Raw genomic sequence first — 25752 nt, forward strand, 5'->3', positions numbered from 1 at the left:
GGGGACTGGGGTGGGGGGTCAGGGGGTGCTGTGCTTGGGGGGACGCGGGAGGGGGTTCAGTGGGGGTGGGCTCACAGCCCCGTGGCTGTGAGTGGCCCCCTGGGGCCCTGCAGCCCCATCCTGCCCTGCACCATCCCCTTGCTGAGCCACCTGCTCTGGCGTGCCGTGGGCGAGCTGCTGCAGGGGCTGTGACGGGGCCTGGGCTGCTGCAGGACAGCTGGGACCGGGCCAGGACCCTGCCCGTCCCCGCACCTCCCTGGGGCTGGGGGCTGCCCCAGGAGCCCCTGATGCCTGTCCCTGCAGGGCAGCACACGGGGCTTCGCCCAGCCGAGGCGCAGCCCCACGAGCCTGGGATGCTTGGCCGGCATCTGGCAGCACCAGCCCGGGGCCTGGGCCCAGCCAGGCCTGATCCTGCCAGGCGGGCGCTGGGCCGGGATGGGGCCTGGAGCTGCTCCGGGGCGGCTCCGCAGCAGGGCCGAGCGCAGCGTCCCGGGGGAGCGGGACGAACCCCGGCCCCGCGCCCCGCTCGGCGTCGGGACGGGGCTGCCATTGGCTCCGGCGGGGAGCGCTGACCGCCAGCCGCCTCCAAACTATTTCCTGTTGCTGCAGCGTTAATGCTAAACAGACCTTTCTCTCTCTTCCCTCTCTCCAGCCAAAGTGCAGTGGGCTCCTGCCGCCGCTCGCCTTCCCGCCCCGCTCCGGGGCCACCCGTCACCCCGGTGAGTACCAGCCCCACGGGGCTCAGGGCCGCAGGGGACCGTGGGGTGGACGGGACACCCCGAAAGACCTCAGCACCCCGCGTCCACCCAGCCCTGATGGCCGTGGTGGGGTGTCGTGGGTCTGCCCTGTCCCCTGCTTGAGCTGGGGGACACCCCGTTGTGGTTGGGGACATGGGGAGCAGTGTCCGAGCATGCGGGGCTGAGGGATGCAGAGCTCGGGGACGCAGTGGTGGAGGATGCAGGGCTGGGGGGACGTGAGGTCTCAGGGCTGGGGGCTTGGGGACGCAGAGCACAGGGTTTGGGGACGTGGGGTATGGGGACATGGGGCTGAGTGCTCTGGGGCCGTGCCTGCAGGCGCACCCCTACCCCGGGGTGATCCCACTCTGGTGCCCCCGAGGTCCAGGGGCTCTGGCGGGGGGGTTGAGCCCGGCACTCGCCTGCACAGTGCGCAGCACCCGCTCCCTCCAGCTGTCCCCACCGTCCCCAGGCTCACCCACACCCTGTCCCCACTGCAGCCCCAGACCCCCACCCTGCCACAGCTGCAGGCACCCATCTGTGGGTGCTGAGCAGCTCCGTGGCCCTGGACCCAGCCCTGCCACCGGCGGGGCTCTGGGGGTCCCTGGAGCCCCATGGTGGGCTCTGCACCCCCCACCCCACAGCGGGACCCCCGGGGGGGGCACCAGGCCCCTTGGGGACGCTGCCAGCCATGTGTGGGGTGTCCCAGCACGAGGGGCTGCCCAGCCCCAGGACGTGCAGCAGCCCCGCAGCACTGGACTGTCCAGGGACGGTTCTGCTGATGTGTCACATTTTCTGCATTTCTTTCCTCATTCCTCCCTCCCTGGAGTCGTTTCTGGGAAATGAGCTCGTCCCCTGCCAGGGCCGGGCGCTGCATCACCTCCCGCCGTGCCTGCTGCCCTGCCCGCTGCCCAGCCCCACGCCCTGGGGGCCATGGCCCGCCCACTGCTGAGGGGGACCTGGCCCCACTCCAGCATCGTGGGGGGTCACGAGGGGCTGTGGGGACCAGCCAGCAGCACTGGGGCTCGGCCACTTGGAGCCAGGCAGGTCCCCAGGCAGGAGGAGGTGGGTGCTCACCCCTGCACCCCAGTGTGGGCCTCAGGCACCCCATGGGGTGTCACGGAGGAGACGGCACAGGGCACCCACATCCCCTCCCAGGGCAGCTTTTCCCTGCCACCCCTCACCCGTCCTGCTGCAGGGCCACAGCAGGACCTGGCGGCCTTTGCACCCCAGCCTGGTCCTTGGCCCCTCGGTAACCAGCCAAGGCCAGAACGGGGCTGGGAGCAGCGTGGGGAGGGGGGACGCTGTCCCGAGGGGCTGTGTGGGGGGCACACGCGCGTGTGCATGGGCAGCGCCAGCTCTTGCGTGGCCCTGCCGGCGTGGGCAGCCTGGCAGGGCTGTGCTGGTCCTGCTCAGCACCAAGCTCAGCCCCATGACAGGGCCGGAGAGCCCAGCCCAGAGCCGCTTGACGCAGTGTCCTGGAGGAGCCGTGTCCGTCGCGGTCCCACAGGGGTGCGGGAGCGAGGACGGCTCCAGTTCGGCACCTGTGGGGCTCGGTGGGGAGCCCTTGGGCCACGGTCACACCCCAGCATGGCCCCAAAAGGGACGGGGGGGGCACTGCGGGAAGGACCCCAGCCCACAGTAGCCCCTCACTCAGCCCTTCTGTCCCGCAGATGCCGAGCACGTGCCGTCCCCGGAGACGCTGAGCACAGCCGGGCGCGGGATGGAGAGCCGCCGGCGGGACATGGAGCTGCTGAGCAACAGCATGGCCGCGTACGCACACATCCGAGGTGAGCCCGCCCCGGATGCGTCCCGGGGGACCCTGGGGCCACCACTGGCCCCGTGGCTGGCACAGGCCAGTCCCTCATCCCCTCCGCTCTCCCCGCAGCCAACCCCGAGAGCTTTGGGCTCTACTTCGTGCTGGGCGTCTGCTTTGGGCTGGTGCTGACCCTGTGCCTGCTGGTGCTGCGCCTCTCCTGCCAGCCCCCCCCGCGCCCCCCGCCCCGCCCGAGGGACCTCAGCGAGGACGAGGAGGACGAGGATGAGGAGGATGAAGAAGAGGAGGACACCATCGACCGCGCAGCGTCCGAATCGCTGCTGCCGGTGACCGAGATCCCCCTGGACAGCCACGGCCCCGGCGACGGGGCTCTGGCCATCAACGTCTTCGCCTCGGCGGAGGAGCTGGAGCGGGCGCAGCGGCTGGAGGAGCGCGAGCGCATCATCCGCGAGATCTGGCGCAACGGGCAGCCCGACATCCTGGGCACCGGCACCGGCACCCTGGGCCGTGTCCACTACTACTGAGCCGCGGCACCACGCCCAGCTCCCCCCGGTAGCTCAACCCACAACGTGCCGCCCCCGGGAGCTGCCTGGAACCCGCTCTGGGGCCAGGAGAGGGGAGAATGAGGGGGGTGACGCTGCCCCGGAGTGTCCCGCACTGCTGCCGGCCAGACCCTGGGGCCACGGGCACCCCCGGGGCCAGACTCGTCCCCGTGGCTGCAGGCCACGACACACTTTGAGCCATTGGTACGACGGTTAGCACCAGCCCAGCAGCCCCGGGGCCCTGCAGGGACGAGGACAAGGACAGGGCCCACCTTGCCACTCTCAGCCGCTGGCCCCGTGGGCTCGGAGCCGGCACCGGAGGGAGCCCAGCCCGGTGGGTCGCGGTCAGGCTATACGTCCGTGTAAGCTGTGGGGTCCTGCCCCTGAAACATGGTGCTGTTACACACTCCCTGGAGCCCAGCGTGCTGGGGGGGGGGTCCTGCAGCAGCTGGCGCAAGCGGCGCTGGGGGGGTCCGGCCACAGCCGCCTCCCCAGGCCAATTCCCTCCCCCCAGCCCCACTAAAATTAGCCGGATCCTTTCCGGCCCAGCACTGCCCTGACCCAGGGCGGATGTTTCCCGCTGGGCTCTCGGGGCGGTGGGTGCTCCCCGGGGACATGGGCTGCTCCCCGCAGGGCTGGGCCGCATCCTGCCCACGCTCCCAGTCCCGCGGGGGGGCGAGGGCCCTGCTGCCCCCTCCCCAGCCCCCTCCCCGGCAGCTTTATAAAAATAGCTCCTTCCCAGGCCAGGCCCCCGCGCCAGCAGGATCCAGATGTTTTCCAGATGTTCTCCCAGCCCCATGCCGGTGGCTGGAGGCCAGGATGTGCCGGGGCTGGGGCTGGGAAACGGTGCGGGGGCTGGAGGATGAGGAGGAGGAAGAGGAGGAGGTGGCCCTGCTGCAGGCCCTGGCTCTGCATCGCAGCCTGGGACAAGGTGCAGGGAGTGGCAGGGGGCACTTGCCCCCCTGCCCAGGACTGGCTGGCGGAGGCTGCAGCCCTGCCCCTGGCACACGGTCACAGTGGGACCCCCTGTGCCACCCCCGCCCAGCCCTGCAGGGATGTGGCAGCCCCCACAGCACGCCAGGGCTCTGCCCTCTGCACCCCCCACAGGCCAGCAGCACCCCGTACACAAAATAGTTTATTTTCAACAATCTCTGTACCCCCAGGGGCCGTGGCTGGGGGCAGCGGGGCCAAGGGCCACCTCGGCACAGCACCGGCACAGCGCCCACGGGGGGGGGTCACCGCAGCCCCCGACAGCGCTAGCAGGGCAGCACCTTCTGCACCCGCTCGATCTCTGCCTGTGGGAAGAGGTTGTGTGTTGGGGGGTGGGGGGGACCCCACGGCACGGGGGCAGCCCCTCGCCAGGGACTCACCTGCAGCGCCTGGCGCTTGGCCCGCTCCTGGCACAGCTCCAGCCGCATCTCCTCCAGGTCCCGCCTGCAACGCGCCGCGGACGGCTCAGCCGGGGCCAGACCCTGCCAGCGAGTGGCCAGGAGCTGCTGGGGACCCCCCCCCCGCTGCCAACACCCCGACACCCCCCTCCCCACTCACAGGTGCTGGACTCGCATCAGGTCCACGAGGATGTGCAGGGACCGGACCTCGGCCTTCAGGTCCTCCAGGGCCAGTCGCTCCTCGGGCCGTGGCACCGCCGGCACCTCCATGCTCCATGGTGGGCCAGGCGCCTGCCCCATGCCGGGGAGAGGGGCGCAGGGCCCGGCGTGGGGCGGCCCCCGGGGCTGCTCCCCCCCGCAGGGACCCCCCGCGCTCCCTAGGGTGAGGCTGGGCGGCCGCTGGCCCGGCACACGGGGACGCATGGCAGTGGGGTGGCTCAGCTTGGCTGTGGTGACCGGCACCACGTTGAACCCGTCAGCATCTGCCAAAGAGAGAGGGTCAGCACGTGGGCAGGGCCCTGCGACAGCCGCAGCGCCCAGTGCCAGCACCCAGCACCCACCTGGGTCGCCGACTCTGCCCCACTCCGCGTCAGCTGGGGCGCAGGGCTGGGGGCCACCGGGTCTGGGGACAGCAGAGGTGGTGAAGCGGCACAGCCAGGCTGTGCTCGGCCCTCCCAGGGGGAAGACGCCAGCCCCACTCCGGGGACCGAGCACGGACATCGGCACGGCCCCGGGGCCATCGCGGCAGCCCTAGATACCCCGGCATGGCCACGTGCATCTTACTTGCTCGCCAGCGTGGGGGCCAGTTTGGCCTTGGCAGGGACAGGGGGAGCAGGAGCCATCCTCTTGCTGGGGGGCAGCTTGGCCGGCTCCATCCTCACCGGTGCTGGGAGCTCTGGGGAGGCGGCAGGAGCGGGGCTGGGGCAGCGAGCGAGAGTGGGGAAGGAAACGCTTCCTGCCAGGGAGCCCCGGCCGTGCCCCGGCACCAGGGACCTGCCCCAGGCACGTCTCCAGCCCCAGCCCAGGGACTCACCTGGGGGCTCCCCCTCCTCGTCCTTCGCTGTCTTAGAGGCTGCCGGGGAGCAAAGGGGCTCATCAGGTGCGGGGGGAAGGACCCTCGTTACAGCCCCTCTCCCAGGGACCCCTCAGCTGGGCAGGACAGGACAGGACAGCCCCCTCTACCCCCCACCCTGCTAGGACATGGACTCCAGGGACCACCCCATCCCTGACCCCCCCCCCCATCCCCAAGCTCCTGCCAGGGCCCCCCAAGCTCAGGGTCATGTGTGGGACACCAGGGGGTGCTGGGGAGGGGGCACCCACAGGCAGGACCGGGGGGAAACATCACCCCATGGTGCACCTGCACCCACGGGTCCCTCCAGCACCAGCTCCCACGTCTGCCAGGGCTGGCAGCGACACTCAGCAGGACTCGACCAGCCCCATGGCGGCTCTACCCAGGGCCCTGGCTGCTGGGTCAGGGGCAGCCGCCCCTCCTGCCTGCCCTGTGCCCATCCCTGCACCCAGCCCCACACCCAAACCCTGCACCCAGCCCCGCTGCGGTTGGCGCTTCCTCTGTGTGCGGCAAAGCAAGCGACTGCAAACCTCCCCCTGAGCGGCAGCATGGTGCCGCAGGCAGGATGCCGTCCCACCACCGCCTACGGTGCAGCAACATCCCTCTGCCGCCAAGCCCCGGGGTCCCACCAGGATGGGCCCCTGGCAGAGCAGGGTATGGGGCACCGGCGCATGGACCACCCTGTCCCTATGGTGGGCCAGCAGCCCTGGGGCCGCCTGGTCCCTGCCGCCACCAGCACGGCCCCTGCCGTGGCGGCCTCGCAGGTGCCGAAGGTTTTATCCGCCCGAAGAGACGGGTGCAGGCGCGAAGGCCGCAGGGATGAGGACAGGGACGAGGGTGCCCGGCCCCAAAGGTGCGGGGAGCTGCTCTGCAGGGCCCGGGGCTCCATTGCTCCCCATGGCACAGGGTTGATGGCGCCCAGAGCTGCCCGGCATTCCGGCAGCCCCCGCTCCTCCTCGGCAGCTCCCGGGACACCGGTGCAGCTGCCAGGATGGTCCCCGAGCACGGGAGCCCCGGGGCCGCGGCCGCTCCATCCTACCTGCCGGCGTGGGGCTGCCCACGAGGCCGTGCTGAGCGGTGCCGTGCCAGGCTCCCCCGGCTGCCACGGCCCCACACCGCGCACGTGATGCCGGAGGAAATCGGCTCCGCACTGGGAAGGAAGTCGAAGCAGAGAGCACCTCGGTGCTGGTCCACGCCGCATCCCTGCTCCCCACGCGGCTCCTCCTGCCCCCCGGCACGGCCGGTCCCCTGGCTGCCCCAACCCACTTCGCACACGGCCGCGGGGCCACCCGGCCGTCCTGGCGGGACACCGAGGCCCCCGGGGCCGGACAGCCGCCATGACCGGACTCACCGGACTCCGCATCCCAGGATGGCATCGCCGGCTTCAGCTGCAGGAGAGCGGGGTTGGGTGAGGACGGGGCACGGGGGCAGGCAGGGACCACTGGCACGGCCCAGCCCCACAGACACGGGAGGGCCCGACTGCACAAGCCCGGCACGGCCCTGACTCACCGCAGGCACCGGCGCTGGCAGGAGCTCCACGAAGTTGCTGGGGAAGAGCCCTCTGCGGTGCCGGCACTGCCCGTCCCACCAGCCCTCGACCTCTGTGCGCTGCGGGCAGGGCAGGCGTCGCACTAGGGACCAGCCTCGGGGTCACCCCCCGTCCCCGCACCCCCTCACCTTGCTGAGGACCCGGACAACATCTCCCCGCCGCAGCGGCAGCTCATCCGCCAGCTCCGGGGTGTAGTCGAACAGGGCCCGGCAGAGCTGCGGCTCCTGGTCTGCGCGGGAAGGGCAGGATGGGGCTCGCAGGGTCTGGCTCCTCCCCGGGTCCCCTCAGCACCCCGTGCCCAGCGGGAGCCCCCCCAGGGGTGACTCACCCAGCTCCAGCGGCAGGAGGGGCGCCGGGCGCTGCGCCACCGGCCACGGCTCTGCCTGCGGGCGAGGGGACCTGCTGCGGCACGAGGGTCCCGGCTCCGAGCTGGGGACCAGCCCCGGCAGCACCCACCGAAGGCGGAGCCCTGTGTCCCCCCGAGCCACCCCCAGCACAGAGCCCCCCACCCACCTTCTCCTCCGGCACTGGGAAGGGCTTGGGCATCTGCTCCAGCGCGGCCTCGGCCTCAGGGTGGGCGCCTGCGAGAGCAGGGAGGGGGTTCCCTGCTGCGTCTGAGCCAGACCATGGCTGGGGTGTCCCTGGGGAGCTGCTCCTGCGGCCCCCAATGCAGCCGGGCCCAGCGCGGCACCGCTGCTGCAGCTTCACCGCAGCTCAGCGATGGTGGGACCAGCCCCCCGGCAGAGCTGGCACCAGGGACATGTGGGACCCCGGCGGGCAGGGCGGCTGCTGCTGCTGCTGCCTGGCACCGGCCTCCGAGGAGACCCGAGGCTGCAGCCCAGGGTGGGTTTGGCAGACGCAGCCAACTCCGGCTGCCACAGCGGAGCGCGGAGGGATCCACGGTTCTCCCAGCGCTCCTGCCTCGCTCCGAGAGCCGGGGAGGCGCGGTGAGGCGCCGTGAGACCCCCGAGCTCCCGCAGAACCGCCACAGCCCCTCTGCCCAGCACCAGCCCCCCGAGGCAGCCCACGGTGCGGCCCAGCCCTACCTGAGCCACGGGCCGAGGCGGGCAGGGCCGGGACAGGGGGCCCAGCCCGGAGCGAAGCGCCAAGGCCCGAGTCGCAGCCGGCCCTGGACAGCAGCTCAAAGCCACCCGCGTCCCGCCGCGCGTCTGTCACCTCCAGCGTGGAGGGGGAAGTGAAACCTAAACCACAGAGGGGCTGAAACCCACAAACCGCCAGCGCACAGGGCCGGGGTGGCCACGCTGCCGAGGTCCCTCTGGAGTGCAGCAGTGGGGCCAGAGGGGCTGGTCCTGGCCAGCGCTGGCCCCAGGCTGACAGCAAGAACGTCCCCTTAGACCAAACGCATTTGACTGGGCCCTGCTGAGCTCTGGAGCAGGGCGGGGGCCCGAGGGTCAGCACGGGGCAGGGAAGGCCAAGAAGCGGGGGGGGTCAAGGTTTTGGCCGGGGCGCAGGGAACGTGCGTTTCCCTGGGTCTGGCCCCTCTGCCGATGGCACCAGGCGCCCTTTGGCTCAAGGACTCAAATTCAGGCGCAAAGGGAAACACGAACCGTTAACCCACACCACTGTCCCAACTGCTATTGGCCAACACCGGTAACCGACCCGGCGGGGGCGGCTCCCCCGCAGTGCCAACGCCAGAATTCACCGGGGAGGCGGCTGCTCCCGCGTCCCCCCGCGGACGTCAGGCGGGAGCGAGGGAAAAGCATTTACTCGCCCGGGCTGCCTGGAGCCGCGACTCTGCGCCAGCAGTTTGGCGTTTGAGCACGACGGAGCCGGTTCACGGGCGACACAAACCCCGCGGGCAGCAGGGCTGGGGAAGGGGGCCGGCAGCTGTCACCCCCCCTCCCACAGCTGCTGTTAACACAAAGGGGCTTAAAAACCAGCAGTTGGTGCTTTTAGAAGGTGGAGAGCGCATCAGGCCAAGGGTAAAACAAATACCCGGGTGCTGCCGGCTCCTGCGGCTGCAGCAACTCAAGGAAACCCCCGTGCGGAGCCTGTCCCTGCCCGTGGGCTGCCAGAGGCCACACACGTCCCCTCTGTGCCGAGCGCCACGGTCCCACCTGGAGAGCGGCCGAAAACGGAACCTCCCGTGCTCGGCCCCGGGAGTAGCTTCGGGCAGCTGCTGCCCTGGACCAGCGGGGCAACCCCGGGGGCAGCAGGTTGAGCTTCCTCCTTCCTGGGCGCTCCCCGGCCCCAGCCAGCGCGGTTTAAAGCCACTTTGCCCACCAGGCTCCCGCAGCGCCGCGGCCGCTCGGCTCTTCAGGCCTCACAAGCGTCTGAAACAGGAGCCCCCTGACTCAGGACACAGAACAAAGCAGAGTTACACCTACTACTTCTTTTATTGTATTTTATTTGCATAAACAAACTTCAGGGCTTTGCTAAACAGGAACTGTTCAAGTCAAAACAAACCAAACTCTAGTCGGTGTGTGTGGGGAAACAGCACAGCAATCCTGGGGAGGGGAAGGCAGAGAGGGAGAGCGGTGTCTTTGCAGCACATGCCTCTCCGGCTACGAAGGCTCACTGACTCAGCCAGGGAACTGTTCGCAAACTTCTTCAGAATATTTTTAAGTAGAAGATAAAAAGAAATACATCATAACGGCCGTCCTTAACCAGCACAGGAGGGATTTGCCTTTTGTTTTTATAAAAAGATTAATAAAAAATATTGAAAAATTCTCATCTCCTTTTATATTTTTAACCTAGTAGAATTCTGAAGTTTCTTAGAAAACTATGTTACCTTGGAAAGAGCACTCAAGTTCACGACCAGCTGCAAAGAGGATACACAAAATGCCTACAAGCAGTTTGGGGCTCCAGCACACACCAGGCCTAACAGTGTACACAAACAGTGGTGAGAAGTAGGGTGTCGTCTTTTTTTTTTCTTTAAACCATGCTAATTCTGTTAACTTTCAACATAAAAGGAAAACAATCATTTTTAAAAGGCCCTAAACTCAACTGTTACATAAAAAAAAGGTTGGTTTTTTTTTTTAAAAAAAATCATAGCAGTTTGGTCCCAACAAGTTAACATTTAGATGTTTATTCACATGCTTCATTGTTTTCTTATTTATAAGAACCAAAAATAGTTTCCAAAATTATCATTTAGTTGATGTTACTACATATGTAAAGGCCTAAAATAAGTAGAGTATGAATTTAAAAAAATTGAATACACAACAGGGGAGAAAAATTTGAACTGGCGAGTTACTCCCGACCTTTACTATTTCAAATTATAAAAGAGAAACAAAAATGCCAAGACTAGCGGGTTAAGATGGGCACAAACCAAAATCCACATTGTCTTCAAAGCCTGTTACCAAAAGATTAACCGACCGTTCGGTAAGGTCACGGACGAGAGAAAATCTAGGATCTCACCCTGTACTTGACCTTATGCAGTCCAGAGGGGAAGTCTTTGGGAAGATAGACTCCACGAGTGGATCCAAGCGTAAATGATTGATCAGTTCTAGTCCACACTTAGGGAGGCTGAACTCTGGAAATGCAGTTAACTTCGGGGTAGTTTCAGAGCTCCTCTCCAGGGCTCTGCTCAGCACTTGAGGATCGCCCTGACAACCTCCAGCCCCAGCGTTGTGCCGAGCCCCTTCCCTCCTGCCAGGGCTCTCGCCAACACATGGGCGCTGCAGCTACTCAGCCGTCGTCTGCAAGGTGTCCTTCTCCTCCCTGTTCTCTGTGCCGCTCTCGTCATCCTCGATTTCTCCTTCTTCTCCGCTGAATTTGTCATGAGCCCACTTGGGGCTGGTGCTCGACTTTCGGAACATGAAGCGACCTCTTCCTCGGGGGAAAGCGCCCCGACCGCGGCCTCTGTTCACCCACTTGTCGGCGCCTTCGCCCTCCCGGTCGTCGTGCTGCGGGGAGGAAGCCGACGACATCAGCTCAAGCAGACCGACCGCTCGCGAGGCAAGAGCGGGAAAACCCTCGCGGCACGCGCCCGGGCAGCACGAACCGGACGGCCGCGTTGTGCCACAGTGAACGCTGCCAGCTAAAGAGAAAAGCTGGCTGGGTTTGGGGAAGAAGCACAGGCGATGAAGGCAGGGACGTACAATCGCTGTCCGCGCTGACAGGAAGCTCCCTACCGAATCTTTAGGGGCGGGCAGGGGACGGGTGTCTAGGAAGGGAGCGCCATGGCTGGTCCTGCAACTCCACGATTTAGATATTCTACACATTTCCCCTTTATTTTCTTGCCAGTCAAACCACTTTGGCAGCTTCAATCCTTACTGCTGGTACTCAGGGGCTTTAGTAACACACGCCGCTTTCAGAATGCTTTGCGTGAGCTAAAGCAGATGCAGGTGGTACAAGCTGACACAGACCACGTCACCGGGCTCAAACTGATCCATTTCTGTATGTAAAGTGCAGCACAGAGACTGGATACCCCCCAAAAATTACAATTCTGCCTTCAATGAGATCAGAGAAAAAATGCAGTAAAAAAAAAAAAAATCAAGGGTTTCTTGTTTGAGGTCCAAGACCGCAACACTATTATTTAACAAAAAGATTAGGGATCTCAAGTACTCCGAATCAGGAAGAAAAAGAATGAGTTAGTGTCTGTTTAACTACCCCTTTTTCAAAGAACAGTCAGACAGGATTCTCCCAGACTAATGCCTGTTGGCGTGGCAGACTGCCATCGCCACAGAAAAAGGAACAGTACTGACCCACCCAGGAAGCTGGACGCTTTATGAGGATAAAGGACCAAGAAACAGAGGCCATCTGCAACACAGACTAACAGCTCTGAGCTGCGTTTGCCACACCACTGGGAAACATGTGCTCTCTAACTGGCCTGCAGGATTTCACTTAACGGCAAACCACTCTACAGTGAACAGAAACAAGTTCCCTTTAGTCAGGAGTCAGGAGCTTCTTGTGAAGAAGTGTCACATGAAGCCTTAACCTGGTGGATTACAGACAGCTGGTGCTCTCACCTCTAAAGCATTCGAGAGCAGATATACCTGGAGTGTACATACACATTTCAGCACTTCAGACACATACCAAGTAGTACTTCTTGCTCTTAGGTGTGTACTCTGGATCCCACTCCTCATCTCTGTTTCGCTTCTGGAAGTCGTTGTTGCCGCCGCTGTTGCTGTTATTGTTGCCTGAAAAGTTGCCTCTGCCCCATCCTCTCCCTCTTGCTCTGAACTGCTGCAACAGCGAAACACAGAAGAAAAATAAAATTGTTGCAGTGGCAGCGCCCTCCCACCCCCAGACAGCTCCCCGGGCTACCAAGAGACACAACATCACCTCTCTAACCATCCAAGAACACCTTTAACCTCGCATTAGAGCTCAGTACATTTTGGGGTTTTCTGGCTCATCTGATCACACAGCGCGTCACAGTTTCTATAAAGCTGTTTAAGATCACGTAGAGGCATTTCCAGAGCACCCAAGAGAAAGCACCTGACACAGACAATACGCACGTAAGACATCTACGCAACTAAGGCGTCAGAACCGCGGGCAGCGAGCGCAGTTCTGACCAGATGAGTCACGTCGGCAGCCTAACCCCAGCCGACATCGCGCTGCCCAGCGGGGTTGCTCAGCAATTACTAATGCACAAAAGCTTCCAGGCTTGATTCTGCTCCGTACATCTTGAGTTCAACTGCCCAGACTATATTCTCAGCACCCTGGTCTGTGCTCCACACCTGCAGAAATCATATTCTGGCTCATCATCCACAACCAGACAGTGTCTTTGGGGTCTCTCCTTTCGGTATGCTTTAACTGCGGAAGAGCAATGCACAGCGGCCACTTTTGGGGCACTTTGGGAACTGATACTTGGGAGGGGGGTGGAGGACACTTACAAAGGTCCCTCGAGCTCTTCCTCTCTCATTTGGACCAGTGAACTCTTTAGTCCCAAGCCGGGACTTGTCAAAGCCTGAGGTGCTTTCCTCCCTCTCCTCAGTCTCCTCGGGATATTCCTCCGCTTTGACTGAATGAGAGGACCGTGAAGATGACGAACTGGATCTGGATCTCTCACGTACCCGTCGGTGTTTCCTGTTTCAGTGATAGGAAATGGAGGTGAGTGATAGGAAATGGAGGCGAGTAGGCCACCAGCAGGGTTAGTAACTGTTGTGACTTGTTTGCTACAGAACCACTTCTTTATCACTCCCTGTCAGTGCAACGCTCTCCCCTTCCTACTACGAAAAGGAAGGGCCGCAGGAAGAGCTCAGGATCAGCTACAACACGCAGACCGAACACAAATCCCAAGTCTTCTCCAGAGAGAACCTGTTGCTTCTAAGGTGTTTACACCATCGACTATGAGATAAGCATGCATCTGCAGAGTTTTAGTCAAATGGAAAGCTAAGCTAATAGAAAAGGATTAAATTAACATTCAGAGTCATTTAAACCTGGCTATTCTCTGTAACACAACAGGAACAAGGAAAAGTGACTCACCCGTTCTGACACATGGAGCCTTCTCATTTACCTTTAACAGTTATTTAGTGTTTCAGATAGATATAATGATATCAAGATGGCACGCAGAGGAATAATTCACGCCACTGCAGGAGTTTATGTCACAAGGTGTACAACTATAGGTACACGATGTCGTCTCCAACCTTAACAGCAGAAATAGGAAAGGCAGAAGGAAATGGCTATTAGGTTTCCTACATACTTTTTCTTTGAGCCTTTGTGACTTTTCTCCGTTTTCTCAGTTGATCTTTCCCTTGAGTGACTTGAATCTCTTGAGTCCACTGATTCTCTGGATTTATCGCGTTTAAGATCTCTTTCCTTATGTTTTTTACGGCGTTCAATATCAAGGCGCAGGTCAACAGGGTCGTCCTTATATTTCCCTTCAGCCTACAAACGCAGGGAAGAGGGAGAGTTTAATACAAAGGTTTACAGTTCACTAGCTCAGCACCATTACTTTGCTATTGACTGCACAGACTTCTGGAGAACAGGAATTTATCTGAATACTAATCAATAATCCATTTTAAGATGTAAAACTAATACACTATTAAATAAGTGTTTATTTCTCAGAATTCAATTTTCCTACTGCTTTTTAAGATCACTGCTTTTTAACTTCTATTCTCTGCTTTTAAACAGCATTAGGATAAACAGCCTGGTAATAGGGGAGGGAGAAACACAGAAGCTGACACACTGTACACCACAGCCAGTGAGAGATGAGAGCAACTCGGAAATCCAATCCAACTGATTATGGATCACAGCTACAGCATGTCAAAAATGTCTAACAGCCCCTGGACGTTTGTTACTGAACAGCAGCATGCTCGCTGTCCTGCTGACAGACATCAGCTAGCAGAGTGGGAGGAATTTTAATCACCAGGTCTGGAAATAGGACTTAAGGAGAAGCAAAAGCTGCTTGCTGCTTGGAGATCCCCAAGACAGTGATCGCTGATTAAAGTGGTACAAGATGGAGGCCACTGAAATGCAGCAACCAAGCGCATCTGGGAGAACACTGACATCCCAGCGATACGCAGCCTTTACTGTGTCTGTCAAGACGATTTACTGCGTGGCAGACGTCCCCGGTGACACTCCTTCCCCCGCGACTGGAAAGCACCACGGGGAAGACGCCGGGAAGTCACCACGGATGAAGTATGCGTTTCTCCACACAATCCCAGCAAGCCTAGTGCCAGCTGACCCCGGTGTTTCACAAAGCAAAAACCAACCGGCTGTAGGAAAAACACTCAACAACTAGATTTTTTTTTTTTTCCTTTTACATTGCTAATTTAAAAAAAATCTGGCAATGCTTGCTTTGAGTTCTACTGAAATTGCTATTGAAATAATGGATTAAGACAGTTTCTTTGGAAAATGAGAAGCTGTGTTACCTGCGTATACTTTAAGACCAGTGGTACCTGGATGAGATTCTGCTGACTGCACACACAGGAGCAGCAAACTGACAGTGGCTGTGGCTCTGACAAACACTGACCCGAGTAGCAGCACGTCTGCGGGCAGGCTGTACACGATGGTGCTAGCAACAACACACAGCCTCCACGGCTGCGCTCAGCGGCTGCTACTGCATTTACACAACACTAATCTCGGGAACTGTATGACTTGATATGCAACATACATCATATTAATCGTCTTGAATTAAATACAAAAGGATTAGTAATTCTCTAGCTATTAAATTTTTTACTTACATGAGTTTCTAAACACTTTTTTGTTTAAATAATTATGTCAAATAACGCAGGAGTGAGAGCAGGCGTTTTGTTTTGGTATTTTGCTCTTCTACTTTCCCCAGGCAAAGAGCTTTAATTTCTACTCTGAGAATAAAACTGCTCCCAACACGATGGATGACAGATAAGTGACAAAATCAGCAGCAGCTCCCTTATGTGGTACAGCAAACACCTATTGGGGTTTGTGAGGGCACGTCTGTTTCACGGAAGGCTGGCGAGCTGTTTGGAAACCACGTTTATAACACACTCTGCCAAGCTGATGCTCAGAGTTCAGGCCCATCAAATCCATCTCACCATCGTCCATGTCAAGCCATAAGTGTGTTTGGAAAAAATCGAAAACAAATATGAAACAAGTAAGGTTTCAGCAGGACTGTTTAAAATCTCTTCAACGTTCAACGTAAATATGTATGAAGGTGAATAAACAAAGGTTAAAATCCCAAACATTTTACGTTAAGCCATTTTTATGATTTTTTACAGCGAGCGCAATGGCTTAACATTCATCTACTCAGAAAAGCCAATACACTAAATTCCAAATGGTCTGGATCTACTAAAACAAGTGCTGAATGTTAAAGTAACAGCAATCAACAGAAATGGTACAGTAAGTTGTTAGAACAAAATTTATCATCTGCTTAATAGTGTATTTGGTTTAGATAAGTATTTAGTTTTACTTTCCTCTTTTTGACATGCATGTCTTTTTGAAAACATGGTTGGAAATATCGCATGTATACAATTGATTTAATAATACTTACAAGCAGAAAAATATCACAAAAAGTCTCTTCTCTCATCATGGGCACTTGTTCCAAAAATCCTCTCTTTTTTCTCAAGCTCACCTCAATTGACTTTGGGGTCATTTACCATAGTCTAACCACTTCACAAAGGTTGTTGATACATTTTTAATAAAAATTAACCCTTTGTAGTTCATTTTTAGAATTATGCCCATCCTTAAAAGAAAAACACAAACTTAAGTAGAGAGTAATTTAAACAAAAACATCACTGTTAAGTTCATGCCCAATGCACTCATTTTGTTGAATTAAACTAGTCAGAGTAACAGTTCACCTTGAAGCCAGGATCCCTGGAACTTTTCGTTTCCTCTTGAGAGAATCCATGTTTTCTAAAAGTACTGGGAGATATATCTATCCTCCTAAAAGAAAGTACACAGACATAATCTTGCTTGTAAGAAGAATCTGAAGGTTTTAGATCAGATGTCATTTAAATGTCACGTAAAGCAGACCAGTATTTCCACAGGTACTTAAAACTCTCCATACTTTTCCATTTTTTTTGCTGAAGCTAGTTATATACTTGAATTATTCCAGAGTTTAAGACAAGGATATCTGAAATACCCCTGAAGGGTTAAGACAGTGTCTAATGGCACCAACCTGTGGATTTCAGGGCTCTTTTTGTTTTTAGCTGCATCTTGTTCCATTCCTTTCTTTAGATATTTGGTAAAGCGTTCATTCAGTGTCATTCCTGAAGACCCAAAGTGATGCTCTGTTGGGGGTTTTAAGGAAACAATGCAAAATATTAATACAGTTTTTGCAAAAATTCAAAGCACATCAGTCCTGGTCAAATTCAGAGACAGGACACGTGAAGCACACTGGGGAGGAGCTCTGACTAATGCTGCTGACAAATTCCAGTTTCACTCTTGAAATCAACAATTTATTCAAGTGAGTCACAAATTCACTAGAATACACAAATTCTAAGTCACAGTCTCTCTGAACACTGCTCAGGTAAAACAAGAGCGTCTCTTCTGCCTTTCCAGAAGAGAAGTTACTTATGTAAATAAAGACGACTCATGATGGGGCTGCTGCTCTTCTCTCTGGCGTATCTGCTGGAAAACAACTCTTTGGGCATTAACTAGAGTGCAGGAAACCTACTTAATTGGGCAAGGGAGGAGTGAACCTTCATCTGAGCATACACAGACTTCTGACCTACCTCTTACGTGATGGACTATAGTCACTATGTGTTGAGCAAACAGTTCAGAAGGGCTTCGCTGAGACTGAGCAGACTGAATGTGATGGAAAATCGAACGAAATTCTTGCTCTTTTTTGTTGCTGTGCACAAGGTCGCGACACAGCTTGCGTTCCTGAGCCAGTATGCCACTTGGGCTAGAAGAAGAACAGACCACATGAAATAGAAAAACAGGGTAAAGGGAAGCAGTTTAAGATGACTTATGTCTCAGAAGTTGGAAGCTGGCTGCATTTTTAATGTAGTATTATGAAGGCACCTAAGAACATTCAATAGCACGAGCAGGACACTTATTTAAACATCTCTAAAATACACTGACCTAGGTTACTGTAACAACTCAGGTCACTTGTTACTCTCAATGCGGAGGGCTGTGTGGGTATTAAACCCTGACATCCTGTGAAGCACAGGCCTGTTCTTACACCACTAGTTGGCTGTGATCTTTTGCTACCGTTCCTAAGTTCTAGATTACCTCTAACACCCCGCAGAGCGTATTAACACTTACTGCCTACCGCTGTACAAACGTATTTTCTGGAATAACTTTTTACTGTCTTAAGATTTCTTGAAGCAATGCTGAAGCGGCTCTCAGAGCGTCCTAGAGTTTCAGTAATGCTATGCTGAGAAAAAGGAGTACTTAAACACACTCCAGAGAATCAAATGTCATTTAAGCTGTGCTGTAACTTTACCGTACCACTAAGCTTCTAGCAGCAAGAAGCCACTGAGTACCTCTCTCTTTCCAGAGCCCGGTGTAGCGTGGAACCTGATGCAGAAACATTTACATTCTGAACTGATCTTACATCTACTTGTAGCAAACGTTAGGAAGAGTTGTTTAACCTTCACGCTATACTTTCACCATCCACAAACTGGTAATCCCTCTAACCTCCCACCACAAAAAAAAAAAAGGGTCACACAAGTATTACAATTAATCTCTGTCTCCAAAAAATGCAAACTGTGATGCAATATTATTTAACCTTCCTTACATTTTGCAAGTTTATGAGGATCTCAGAAAGAAAAACAGGAAAAATTCACCATTTAGACTTCTCAAAAAATAGCAAATACTTACCGTGCAAGATCTTCATCAAAGGAATCCATTCGAATATTGACTTGGGCCTCACGAGTAATGGAAAAGGAGGATTTGCCAGGAGCTAGCCCCTCTACTTTGGTGCCTGGTTTCTCCTTTACCTCAGAAGCCTTCCTCAGTGGGGGGGAAGAACTTTTTTCCTGGCTCGATTTGTAAGTGGTCACTCTAAAATTCTTTTCAGGAACAAACCCCCTGTGACCTGGTTCAGCTCTCTTGGACGCTGGCCTCTCTTCTTTTTTTGATCTTTCAGAATAGCTTTCCTCCTCCATTTCATCAGGTTTTCTCTGCTTCTCTTTTCCAGGTGGCAAGAACACCACACCTTCCCATTTTCCTGGCCTATCCTCTTCTTGACTTTTACTTGAAGTTGCTACAACTTTAGACATAAATTTGGGCTCATCATCAAATTCCGAATCTTTTCGGCCCTTTGCCTTATCTTTCTTTTCCTGCTCATCTGTTTCCTCTTTGCCATAATGACCTTCCTTGTGGAACTCCGGGACCTTTAGCTTGTCAAAGTCATCCCGGAACTTGTAGCGCTTGGGCGACTGGCTGCCGCGGTATCCCTTCTCGGAGTCGGCTTTGGATGCGTAGGAGTCAGATTTTGCCTTTCCGTCTGTTGATCCCAACTCAGAGAAATTCCCTTTTTCTTTTGATTTTTCTTTTTCAACATTTGTTATTTTCTGTTCTTTGTCTTTCCCATTCTCAGTCTTCTGCTCTTCCAGATACCTGTTCATAAAACAGACATTACAGTAGTTCTCTTATTAAACACCAAAGAGGTTAATACTTCGGTTGAAAGCAGACAAATTTCAGAGAACACCAAGCTATGCATGTACAGAAAGCTGTCTCTAGGCCCTAAAATAGTTAAAATGTAAATCAGATTACTCAGCCTGGATTTAGACTTTTAGTTCTCAATAAATTCATCAAATGTAAAAGAAAATGGATATGCAGAACTGATGAAATGAGGCTTAAGAACAACTAAAAACAGCTTACCCACAGATTCATTTCAAGGAAAATAGTAACATCTTACCCAATCGGTTTATTTACTTACAAACCTGGTTCAGGAGAACAACACATCAAAACTTTCAAACTGGGCTGTTCTGCTTTAAACAACACTGGAAATAAAAGCCTCAAAAGCTACTTCAAATTTTGGATGCAAGTTTCATAGGTAAGCTAAATATTTCATGACAGACTGTAAATACAAATAAAAGCAAAAAGGTTAACAGAGGAGAATATTTATTTTGCTGGGAGAAGACAAAACACTTCTATAGTGAGAACAATTTAGCTAGTTTAAAGCATCAAAACTACGTTTTAAAGCATTTATTAAGCAAAACCCTGGCTTTGAGGAAACAGCAATAAAGCCCAAGGACATTAGTTCAGTGCTTTGGAAAGCCCAAACAAGAGTTACAGCTTTTTTTTCTTTTTTTAAATTTCAGACATCCTTGATACAGAATCCGTTCAAAAATAACTTTAAAAATAATGCAGAAGAGATTTAAAAGCACTTGTGAATGCTACCGTATCTTTTAAAAGAAAGTGCCACCTTCACGCACGAATCTGCGGGGGACTAACCCAGCAAACAGAAACATGGGAAGTTGCTGCCTTCTGTGTGGAAGAGTGTCTTCGCTTCAGTGACGATCTCGGTGCTTTAGTTTCTCATATTAACCACATGCACAAGCACTGCAACTACACCTGCCTTAGGCTGCTTGCAGCAGGACATGCAGTAAGGTTTAATTAAATTTTGCTAATTTATAGTATCTAATGCAGTTCAAGAATGCAATGCTAAAAATGTGTCTTTAACTGAAAAGTAAATAACTGAGAAATGCAAGCTCCCAGTCTCACTGTCAGGTTGCTAGACAGTCTCATCGGGCACATCTTCAAGCGTTCACGAGCTATGAACATTTTTGGAGGGGACCTACGCGATCTTTAGAACTATCCAAGTCAGAAAACAAACCCCAGCTTTCTACAACACAGGGCCAGGTCAGTATTTCGTTCTGTAATTACAGGCAGTACCAGGCCCAACGAGCTGGCAGCCCGCAGAGCCCGGGGCCTGGCTCCGGCTGGGGCCTGCGCACGCACCGAGGGCCTCGCAGTGCTCCTGGGGAGCGCCCACACGGGCGAGCTGTCCTGCCAAAAAACACCACAGCACAACCAACGTATCACTTGCCTTTTCGAGAAGGCTCCTCCTCCAGGAGCTGTGGTTTCCTCCTTCTGAGACGTACTGTAAATCGAACCGATTGGTGTTGGACTTTTGCACACCGGGCTCTTCCTTGTTGGGCTCAAACCCGCTGAGCCATGCTCAAAGGGGCTCTGATGAGACCCTGCCTGAAAGGAGGTGCTGCCACTTTGTAAAGCGGAGCTCATCTGTGGTGGGTTGGACAGCGGAGGGCTCGACTTTTGCAATGGGCTTGGCCGAGGAGAACGACGCCTCACCACAACAGATTGGAGAGGGCTTTTTAACGCAGGGCTGCGTTCCCTTGGGCTAAGTTCAGACACAGAAGCTCTTGACGCTGAACTTGTGCCATAGGTGGTCATATCTTGCCATGGTTTTGATCCCTCAGATGCCTTGACATCTTGAGCCACTGCTCCTGAAAAAGGCTGCTCCTTAGCCTCATCACCTTGATTATCTCCTGCAGCCTGAGATGCCCGGGCATCCTTGGAAGATGACTTTTTCTCCTTTCCGGATTTACGCTTGGATGACTCAACTCGGCTGTGATTTGAGGAAGACCGGGAAGAGGAAGACCTCCTTGACCGATCGGAAGATGACTTATCAGAATTTCTAGAATGACTTCTAGACCTTGGTGAAGGAGACCTTCTCTTGGGTGAACGAGAGCGTGACCTCCCTCTACGAGGGCTATACGCTTGGCGATAATTTTGCCAGTTTGACCTGTAATTCCCATATCCTCCTCGGTTATACTGGCCCCATGGATAAAACCCTCGATTTCGGCCACGAAAATAATACGGTCTCCTGTATCCTCTATTATGACCTCTGAAATCCCGGTTCTGATACACTCTCGGATGGTTCCTTTCTCTGTTATGAGATGGAGAATAAGATCTTGAACGGGACCTAGAACTGATAAAAGAAAAATATTATATAAATATTTTAAAGTTTATTCTTCTGTCACAACTTTTTATTTGAAACCTTATAAAAAAGAATTTGAAAAACTCATTTCTAAGCTTTTAAATGTAATTTCTTTCGTTTACCCTCATCCAATTGAGGCATTACACTTTGCCCTCAATAAACTGCAGTGGAAATATCTGTGATACTGCCAAACAAATATTTGACTTCAGGATCATTGCAGAAACCATGGGTACACGTTGCTCTTCATTTTTTCTAGGATGAACATGGCTGCTATCCAGCTTCAGAAAAAGTGACATATCTCAAACTTCCAGTCCTTCACAGCTCAAGGTCAAGGTTACACCTCATCTTAGATCTCTGCCACAAAGAAGAGATTCTTTATGCACGTCATGCTACTGTTACTGAATCGGATCCAAAATCTTCCCCTTGTGTCCTAAGTTCTCACTGTACTTTCGAAATTCTGATAATCAAGATGAAACCCCACTTCTTCGCCAGCTGAGTTAAGTAAATTGCTACCCCTCAACACGAGAAGAGCAGTGCTGGAGCAAACGGCACACTGCTCTGTAGTTTTAAGTTTCCAAAGGTGCAGCCCTGGCCACAGTTCAGAAGCCGGACTCCAAACAAGGAGGGGGAGCAGAGGGAAGTGCTGGCTCTCCAGCCTGGTGCCGTGAGATGGCGCTGCTCAGTGTCCCTCTGCTCGCCTGATGGCGCTGCTCAGTGTCCCTCTGCTCGCCTCCCGAACAGAACTGAAACCAGGACAAAGCCTGTAAGAACACTGACTTAAGTGGCAAAACATGAAGAGCTAATTGTTCCAATAGTCTCTTCCACTAAAGTTTTGGAGCTGCAGATGTGTAACTGTTTAAAAGCCCCACTGTAGCTCAGGATTAAAGACCAGCTTTACAGTAAGTATTTTACAGCTGCTGGAAAAACAAACTTCCACTGAAAAGTCTGAGATTTTAGCAAAATTGCATTAGTAAAACAGAGAAAGTGTCCAAACTAGTAAGTTTAAATAGAAAAGAGATTTTTCCAAACGGAATTTTAGTAAATAATATTAACTGAGAAACCATTTCCACAGTCCCTTCTCACATGGAGAGAGATCTGGCTGTAAAACACTCACCGGTCACACCCCAGCAGACCTGTATTTTACAGATGGGCAAAGCACAGCTCGCTGCTGCCCCCTCTCCACTCACTCCCCAACCCCCCCCCAACGTCAGGGAACACAACACTGCTCTTACAATTCCTACACCGTTAGCATACACGCATGCAGTCAGAGACCAACTTTAGTCCTGTTTTTATTTCTTCCACCTACCAAATACATTACAGTTTAGCAAGAAACTGGTTATTCATACTACAGTCATTGCCAGCAAACAGTTTAATGATAATTTTAACATATGCTTCATCCTTTTACTTCAAACAACCAAAAAAACCTAAGCTACGTATCTGAGACACTTAGTCATTCAAACAACGACAACAAGGAAAAGCACAGATGCAGACGGCAAGAACCAATTATAACAAGCCCTCGTCAAAAGCACTAAGAACACACATGCTCCCATTCTCAAACAACCGCTGCATTTGTGATCAATTACCAGCAAGGGACCTGTTGTACACCACTTCCAAAATCTGTTCTATCGTTTTAGAGAGGCTTGCAGCAGGAAGATTTCACTCCAGAAGTTGCAGAGATTATTTACAAGAAATCTTTTTAGAAAAATACAGTGAGTGTTATGCAAAAGAAACACCACAAGTAATAACTCTGCCAGCTCTGCCAGCTCATACACACTGCTCCAGTGCTAAAGCACCCACCACTTTACAATAGGTAAAAATGAAAAATAAAGCAATAAATATTAGGCAGACTCCCAACATGGCAATACAACTTCGAACAAGCAGTAAACCTACCAGATAAAGAGTAAAACAATTTCTGTGGTGGATGCTGAAGTAATGGACTTTTATGCCACGATACCACAAGACCTACCTCAGAGAATATCCTAACGCCATACAAGATGACTTGTCTGTGCTAACCCCCTCCATTTTGATTCTTTTTTTTAAAAGAGTTATTTACAAAGCACAAGTAGATTCAGCAGTAGCACAGAGGAAATGATAACATTTGCACAGCATGCCTTTGTTTTCAACTGTCAAAGTCCCTTCACAGCTAGGCAGATATTCCCAAATGACCACGTATCTTCCAGCATTCCAGCTTCCTTCTGCAGAGAACTCGGTTTGACTCAAGTCTCCGCCTCTAATTTAGTTTTGTCATGTCCTCCTCTCTCCAACTGTACGTTTATTAGAGCCTCTGCATTTGAAAAAAATCTCTTTAATTGTTAACAGTTGCATGTGTTTACAGTCTAATGATTTTCAGAATATGTGTTATTAATTTAAGATTAGTGAAAAAGCAGCTGAACATGATTATACCAAGTCAAACTGGAACGCCTTTTGCCAGATACAAAAGGCTTAGCCAAAAGAAAAGGAAAACACAGATATCCTGATATCCAGGGAAGACGTGAGCCTTTAACTGGCCTGATCAGAAGCAATTCAGGGAGGTAAGAACAACTATTATGCACATCAACCATTTCTCAAAATTAACTGCAGTGAAATTACCTTTATGTGGTTTATCCGTTCAGAACGATCATTTCTGTTAACTGACTCTGTATGTTGAGGGGAGGGGCAGGGAAACAACAACAAAACTGCCCCTACCCTCACAGCAGTATCTTAACCTGACAATAAGACTTGTCTGAATTCATTTTTAGAGGGGGAAAACATGCAACGTCTGCAAAGGCCTCTCAACTCTGGGATCAATTACATTAAAAGTTTAAAACACACCAAAGATGTACAAAAAAAAAAAAAAGGAGCATGTATTGCTGTGGACCTTCTCAACTCCTCCACTCTGACTACGGAACATGCACTTAAACTCTTTCACTTACAGCAGTAAAGCAAATGTCTGATCAAAAACATTTCAAATCTCAAAATAATCTCAGGTCAGGATAAAAAGCTATGAATTTTTGCACTTTGTCCTGCTCTGGGAGTTTCAATCATCATTAACCATGAGTACTTTCAATACAGGAAACTGGATCTCAGAGACTGGGCGTGCTGAGCACCAGGAAAAGAACAACGGGCTATCCCATTACGTACAGCAGCAATTAAGAACTGCAGAAGAACATGGGGAAAAAACCCACATGCATTTTGACACAGGCTTCTATTAATACCTTTGAGGAAGAACAAAGTACAGAAGTCCTCTCTGAGTCTAGTCTCTAGTCTAAAAAGGCTGTAACAACTCCACTGTGGACTGTATCCCTGACAAAATGAGCTATACTAACAAAAACACCTTCCGATTTAACTGTACATTAGAGTATCTGTTACTACTTATATTAGGAGGAAAAGATCTGCACGGAAAAGTAAAATTATTTTTCACCAAAAACACGCTACAGAGACCACATTAAGTGCTCAAAAGAAGTATCCTGACAACACTGATAAACAGCCACAATTTATTCTCTTAGCCCATTGAAAACACTTCAGAACAGTACAGGTTGGCAGGAAACAGCCTAAGACACAGGACACTATCTGCCCTAGAATCTAATCAAAGTCCTTCCCCGGAAAAGAATTAAGTGACAAACCATCTGAACAGGACAGAGAGGAAAAACACAGTTACCCACCCTTTGGCTTCAGAGCTGCATGCACTTACCTAAGTCTGCGTTTTCTTGACCGGGAGACAGAACGAGAACGGGAGCGAGATTTGGAGAAGGAACGTGAGCGAGATCTTGATCCAGACCTCGAACGGGAGGAACGAGATCCAGATTTTGATTTGTTAGTTTTAGACATCTTTGCAAGCACCTGTCAGCTGTACCTGAAGGAAACAGGGAAATAAAAGTATTTGAAAACCGAAGTCATGTGGCAGATCTGGGAGAACGGGCAACATCTGGCAGCCTGACAAACTACAGCGACATTGATAAGACTGGAAATATGAATGTTTGAAGTGGCCGCCCAATAACTGATGAATGGTGTTGGGCTCAGAGTAGAAGGTTTATTTCAGCCTAAGGAGGAAATCTGAAAAAAGAATAAAAGGCTTTCACCTCGGAGTAATTGCAAATGTAAGTGTTACAGGTGAAAGCAGCAAGTTAATGCAAAACCCAGGAACAGGCAGAGGCCGCACTGCTAGCTTAAGCAAGAATACCTTTGAAGAGACAAACCAGTCCATTTCAGTCACATCACTGTCAATACAGCCAGCTGCCACTGGCTTAAAGAACAATGAAGAAATAAAAAGGCTTACCATAAAAAAAAAAATCCACCCCCTAAACTCTTCTCTATATTTTCAGAAGGAATCACAAGCAAAAATGATAATCCAAGATACATGACTGTAACCCTATTTGCACAGATCTGCCATGAACTCTCAGGTTCAATCCTGGCCGTACGTGTCCTGTCTGCTTGTGCAGTTTATGCAGTTGCTGTGATCAGTTAGAGCGTGT

General features: G+C 53.3%; 3 protein-coding genes across 16 annotated transcripts in view; 1 reads left to right on the forward strand and 2 right to left on the reverse strand.

Moving 5' to 3' along the window:
* The first annotated feature begins 464 nt into the window (after positions 1–464).
* On the forward strand, positions 465–3459 carry EVA1B (eva-1 homolog B). The gene is made up of 3 exons (XM_074850628.1): positions 465–719; positions 2408–2524; positions 2623–3459. The coding sequence occupies exons 2-3, from the start codon at positions 2458–2460 to the stop codon at positions 3033–3035; spliced, it is 480 nt and encodes a 159-aa protein (XP_074706729.1). The 5' UTR covers positions 465–719; positions 2408–2457; the 3' UTR covers positions 3036–3459.
* A 132-nt stretch (positions 3460–3591) lies between these two features.
* On the reverse strand, positions 3592–7637 carry SH3D21 (SH3 domain containing 21). Its single transcript, XM_074850625.1, has 10 exons — positions 7573–7637; positions 7388–7442; positions 7188–7288; positions 7020–7118; positions 6550–6898; positions 5225–5513; positions 5002–5063; positions 4602–4923; positions 4424–4487; positions 3592–4348 (listed from the first exon to the last, which is right to left on the reverse strand). Exons 1-10 carry the CDS (start codon positions 7603–7605, stop codon positions 4310–4312), a joined length of 1413 nt encoding a protein of 470 aa, XP_074706726.1. The 5' UTR covers positions 7606–7637; the 3' UTR covers positions 3592–4309.
* A 1773-nt stretch (positions 7638–9410) lies between these two features.
* THRAP3 (thyroid hormone receptor associated protein 3) overlaps positions 9411–25752 on the reverse strand; it is a 33808-nt gene continuing 17466 nt past the window's right edge. For 9 of the 14 annotated variants that reach the window (XM_074807172.1, XM_074807163.1, XM_074807170.1 and 6 more), the window contains 10 exons: positions 24972–25133; positions 20387–21292; positions 18211–18951; positions 17118–17290; positions 16562–16673; positions 16242–16326; positions 13667–13851; positions 12858–13050; positions 12058–12207; positions 9411–10925 (listed from right to left, as the gene is read on the reverse strand). In XM_074807172.1, the coding sequence (XP_074663273.1) occupies positions 10704–10925; positions 12058–12207; positions 12858–13050; positions 13667–13851; positions 16242–16326; positions 16562–16673; positions 17118–17290; positions 18211–18951; positions 20387–21292; positions 24972–25108 (2904 nt within the window). In that variant the 5' untranslated portion in view covers positions 25109–25133 and the 3' untranslated portion in view covers positions 9411–10703. Of the gene's footprint in view, positions 10926–12057; positions 12208–12645; positions 12778–12857; positions 13051–13666; positions 13852–16241; positions 16327–16561; positions 16674–17117; positions 17291–18210; positions 18952–20386; positions 21293–24971; positions 25134–25752 lie in introns of those variants that run through there. The other 5 variants (XR_012620977.1, XR_012620976.1, XM_074807174.1 and 2 more) reach the window with 5 other exon arrangements.

The sequence above is a fragment of the Strix aluco genome, chromosome 26 (genome assembly GCF_031877795.1).
Source record: "Strix aluco isolate bStrAlu1 chromosome 26, bStrAlu1.hap1, whole genome shotgun sequence".
NCBI classification, from domain to species: Eukaryota; Metazoa; Chordata; class Aves; order Strigiformes; family Strigidae; genus Strix; species Strix aluco.

What these genes read in the sequence shown, in the direction of transcription:
- EVA1B (XM_074850628.1), top strand. Translation starts at nt 2,458, where the DNA reads ATGGAGAGCCGCCGGCGGGACATGGAGCTGCTGAGCAACAGCATGGCC. An exon ending in CGCGTACGCACACATCCGAG is followed by an intron (nt 2,525 to 2,622) that starts GTGAGCCCGCCC and finishes CTCTCCCCGCAG; the next exon opens with CCAACCCCGAGAGCTTTGGG.
- SH3D21 (XM_074850625.1), bottom strand. Translation starts at nt 7,605, where the DNA reads ATGCCCAAGCCCTTCCCAGTGCCGGAGGAGAAG. An exon ending in TGCCAGCGCCGGTGCCTGCG is followed by an intron (nt 6,899 to 7,019) that starts GTGAGTCAGGGC and finishes GCTCTCCTGCAG; the next exon opens with CTGAAGCCGGCGATGCCATC. An exon ending in GCCCCCACGCTGGCGAGCAA is followed by an intron (nt 5,064 to 5,224) that starts GTAAGATGCACG and finishes TGCTGTCCCCAG; the next exon opens with ACCCGGTGGCCCCCAGCCCT.